We start from the raw sequence: 5000 nt of genomic DNA, 5'->3' as shown, positions 1-5000 counted from the left end.
GTGTGGACCATGCGGTGACATTGATCAAATCTTGATAAAAAAAACGCTTCTACTATATTATTTAGGCCCCCACAATCTAAAGCTATGTTTCTATGTCAGTGGTTCTTCGATTAAAGAAAAATAGCAGACCTACAAGTTCATAGCGCGCGCGCTATGAGCTTGTAGATCTGCTATTTTTCAATAGCTAAAGCACCAAAATGGGTTCCCGCCCCAAAATGCGCTGCACAAGGTGCCCTTTTTTCACTTGAGCACCTGCCCCTCTAAATGTCTGTGCACGCCACTGAAATTGGGCTGTTGAAGATATATAACTAAAGCACGATGATCATCAACTGAAATGATGTCAGATTGAGAACATGTTCAATTTAAACTAACGCACAATTCTTACTGATCCAATTGTAGGCATTAATTAATTGGGCTTCTGGATTACTTACAAATTATATTGTGTTAATGTGGTTCGGCTGTCTCTCTCTCAGCACACATACCACACCGGTAACCACAAACTGTCTACTGTCTGCCCCTCACGCACACACCCACAACATGTCTCTCTGTCTCGCACACGCACGCGCGCGCGCACATACCACACACACACACACACACACACACACAAAATTGTCACTGACAGCCTACGCATCGCAGGTCATTAAAAATAAGTTGTCTCACTCTGTCATAAATTCAGTCTTAGAAATCTTAATAAAAAGGCTACCACCTAAATCTTATTTTGTCGTCGTCAAGGAAAAAAAGAAGAAGAATCCATATAATCTAGAAAGTATTTTGTGAACGCACCGATAGTCTCATAAGATTCTTAATAGATTCATTTTATTTTTCATAACACCGGCAGTGATTTCAAGCAGGCTTGAAAAAGCCATCACCATTATTAGATATAATATTATATATATATTGAAAAAGCCATCACCATTTTCCAGACTCCAGAATCTTTTTTAATTTTGTTTATTAATAAACATTATATAAAAAATAACGGTAGTGGGTCGCACACACCAAGACTTCAAGTTCAAATTGTGTATTTCATATTTGAACAGGGACAAACGTTCCGGGCGCTATCCAGCCTTCATCAGTGTGTGGAATTTGTTTAATAAACGATATAAAAAAAGATTCCGGAGTCTGGAACACATTGTGAGAATGTGAAAATCTGAAGTAGTTCCCCCAGGCAGCAATAGTGAAAGCTTTGCTACAGTAACAGTGCATAAACCTCATTAAAATGTGTTTGTTTTGCATAGTTAGTGGTGCTGGTGGCCATGCATTTCCCAGTACAGACTGGAGATTGGAGAATGTCTAAAACACAACACATTGTGAAAGTGTCCTCCCATTCTCACAATACAACGATAAGCTGATAATGTTGGTTATGTTTACATTACTGTCACATGATAACAGGTCAGTGAACCGCAGTGTGACCTTCAGTCAGTGATCGCTAAGCAGCCCCACAGCCAATGGTCAGTAGAAAACGCTTTAACGTATGTACTGTTTTTGGCAGCAAATCTCTGTTTTAGTTTTTAGTCATAGTCTCTTGAGTAGTTTTCACTTTAGTTTTAGTCACATGGAATGTATTAGTGTTTGTCTAATGTCATGAGATTTTAGTCGACGAAATCTACAGGTGATTTAGTCGACTAAAATGTGTTTTGGCGGGCCTTGATGCCGTCGTAATGGCTGATTTTATACTTGCTGAAAATAGCAGATCTACAAGCTCACGTCGCAGCGCAACGCGTTGTGAGCTTGTAGATCTGCTATTTTCAGCATGCAACCAAGTGTAAAATGATTTGTATATTTTACTTATACTGGGTCTCTTGTCCACTAGTCCCTTCCTAACATTTTAGTCTAGTTTTTCTTTGTCGACAAAATCGACACTATATTTAGTCATAGTTTTAGTCATCATGGCTTAGTTTTCATTTTGTTTTTAATGTATGTTTTTGTCAGTGGAAAAAAGGTAGTCGACGGACATTTCCCGTCATAGTTTTAGTCGACGAAAACAACACTGCTGCTCTGTACTGCTTACTTTGATTGATGTGTGATTGATTGATTGATGTGCTTCCATCCACCAATAGGAAGGGCTCAGCGCAGCGTGGGTGCCCAGGGATCCACTGCCCGAGTGCGAGGAGAGCAGCAGATCCCAAAGACGAGATCCCAAAGACATGAACAACACCAAGGGAGGCCTGGTCATCTTCACGGGGAACTCACACCCTGGCAGCCGCGAGATGGGCAAGAGGATCGCAGAGTGAGTAGCAGGGATTTACCTTCTAGTGGTTTTTTGAGCGGTGCAACCACTCCTACAACCAGCAATGTCCGTACTGTACACCTATGAATGTATTAGGGATGCCGCCGATTAATCGATTTTCCGATTAATCATCGTAGTCTCCGAAATCGTAAGTAAGGCTGCATGCTATATCGAACATGTACCTTCATCAGAGTGGAGAATATAAGTATAAATCAAGTTCTCTGCCCCTCTCTCTAACAGACACAGTTAACGATCGCTTGTTAAGTGCCTGCCAGACAGACAATCAGATGAAATGAAGGCAGGTGTAGAGTAGAGTGTAGACTAGTGAACTGAACATGTTCTCTTTATATCAAGTACTTAATACACTGACACGAAACAAGACAGGAACGCCCAAAAACGTCACAGCCGGTTATTTAACAAGACAGGAACGCCCAAAAACATCACATCCGGTCTTTTACCCAGGGCAGAATTTTCTATGGCTGCCAATGCAACTTTTTCCAATCCTTAATCACATACGGACAAACATCTATGCCGATAATATCTAACTTGCGGAGGTAGCGTGCCTTGTCCGCGGGCAACAGATCTTTCAACGTATGGCATTGCAAATACGTTTGATAATCGCTACTCTGCGCAATATTGTTTTGAAAATGCCGCAAATTGCATTGCAGTGAACGAGAGCAAATCACAAATCACAAATCTTACCCCGGGGGGTGGGCGGAGCCGCGTAGTCGCAGGTGACGCCCCTCCCTGCGCTCTGATGACGCGTTGTTATGTCAATGTATACCAGCCCCTTATGAAACTACTTCTCCCCAAATCCAAATGGATTTAATTTTCCATCCTGAATGGCACTGAGAAGATCTCCACAAAGGTTTACTCATCAAAACTGATTATAAAACTGTAACCATCAAAGCATGCACTCAACATATAATGGTTATGTGACCATGGCATGTGCATAATATACTTTTTTTTTTTTTGGGGGGGAGGAGGTTCGATTAATCGATTATTAATCGCCAGAGCTGTCGACTATTCGATTTGGCTGATGGTCACTTTGTGGCATCCCTAGAATGTATGTGGTCATGAGCACCAGTATATGACTATAGGGTACCAATAGGGGGCGCCAGAAACAGAGAGGGATAGTGCTGCAATGTTGCCTGCTAATGAGAGAGAGGTGTGGGGGGGGGGGGGGGGATGGGGAGCTCCATCACTCGGTTCACACGGGTGTGATTTTTACTAGTTGACTAGCTGCCTAGTTTACTAGTCAACTAGTCGACTAGTTTAACCCATTCTGAACGGGAACCCCTCTTGGTGTTTCAAGCATTCGGTTCTACTTTAGCTATTGAAAAATAGCAGATCTATACAAGCTCATACAGTAGCTTGTAGGTCTGCTATTTTTTTAAAGTCGTGAAAACATGTGGTGCAAATCTTTTAATATATATTTCAGAGCGAACATTTTTAACTAAAATATTGGCTTCTGGGGGGGGGGGGGGGGGGGTCCCTGGAACTACATATTTTGAGATGGGGGTCCGTGGCCCAATAGAGATAATTCTGGGGGTCCTTGACATGAAAAAGGTTGAGCACCACTGACATAGAAACATGGGTTTTTCAGAAAGATGTTAGGATTTAGAAGCCTTTTTTTTAAATTGACCTCAGTCCAGAATGGGTTAAGTATAAAGAAAAAAAAACTTTTCCTTTTTAATAATATTTGTACATTTAAAAACTGTGTACATTGGTGACTATAATATAGCATTCTAGCTGATCTTGAGGCCTACACTAGTACCCTTGTTGGTACTACTCAACTAGTACTAACAAGGTCGACTAGTGGATTTACTAGTGGACTAGTTCATGGGTTTTCAACAGGTGGTCCGTGGACCACTGGTGGTCCGTGAAGGTGTTGCATGTGGTCCCTGACCATGCATTTAGTAATGTAGGAAAGTGAAGTTTCATATTTGAATTTATTGTATTGGGTTAGGGTTAGAGAAAGTTGAGAAACAATGCAGTAAATGATCTGGTGACAAATTATGACGCATCGATGTTGTCAGTTACTGGGAAGTCGGATGTCAAGAACTTCCACAGAAAAGTGAGTTAGAATCTCAAGGGAAACCATACCGGATTGCCTGGTTGAGTCACCATTACAAGGAACTGTGCCCATAATCAATCGCAAGTGTCTGCTTACTCATAGAATAAGTTACAATGAACAGCAACATGAGTTTAATATGGAAGGTTAATTTATTTCCCCCACACCATGACCATATCCCCCCTCCCAACACAACAATGGTCCCCAGGTTAATTCTCAGTCAGGGTGGTGGTCCCCAGGTTGATTCTCAGTCAGGGTGGTGGTCCCCAGGTTGATTCTCAGTCAGGGTGGTGGTCCCCAGGTTGATTCTCAGTCAGGGTGGTGGTCCCTGGTTCATACTCAGTTGAAAACCCCTGGACTAGTTGAATAGTCGACTAGTTGCTTAAAGCCCTATAGTGTAGTAGTTTATTTGACATTACAGAGAATGTAATGTAAGATAATACTGCCTTAGATAACCCAAGGTCACAGCGTATATGCTCCACCAAGAGGTTTGCACTGGAAGCAAGACAGTATTTGGCCTTTTTCTCTCAGGCAGTACATTTATGAAGGCTGCCTGTCAATTCAATTCAAAGGGCTTTATTGGCATGAGAAAACATACATTTACATTGCCAAAGCAGAAAGAACAATACAACTGTCGTATCTGATGGAACAATCAAAACAAGAATGATGTACATTTGAAAGTCAGAATCTCCGATAGAT

General features: G+C 41.7%; 1 protein-coding gene across 2 annotated transcripts in view; it reads left to right on the top strand.

The window, feature by feature from the left end:
• The window catches only part of prpsap2 (phosphoribosyl pyrophosphate synthetase-associated protein 2), a 22033-nt gene that overhangs the window by 939 nt on the left and 16094 nt on the right, over positions 1-5000 (top strand). Inside the window, exons 2-3 of one of the 2 annotated variants that reach the window (XM_083778877.1) lie at positions 1390-1448; positions 2058-2227. In XM_083778877.1, the coding sequence (XP_083635003.1) occupies positions 1446-1448; positions 2058-2227 (173 nt within the window). In that variant the 5' untranslated portion in view covers positions 1390-1445. The remainder of the gene's footprint in view (positions 1-1389; positions 1449-2057; positions 2228-5000) is intronic. The other variant, XM_083778878.1, reaches the window with a different exon arrangement.

The sequence above is a fragment of the Protomyctophum parallelum genome, assembly GCF_964188405.1.
Source record: "Protomyctophum parallelum genome assembly, chromosome: 13".
Taxonomy (NCBI): Eukaryota; Metazoa; Chordata; class Actinopteri; order Myctophiformes; family Myctophidae; genus Protomyctophum; species Protomyctophum parallelum.
The sequence above is the reverse complement of the archived record's forward strand: the minus strand, read 5'-3'. Positions and strand labels throughout refer to the sequence as shown.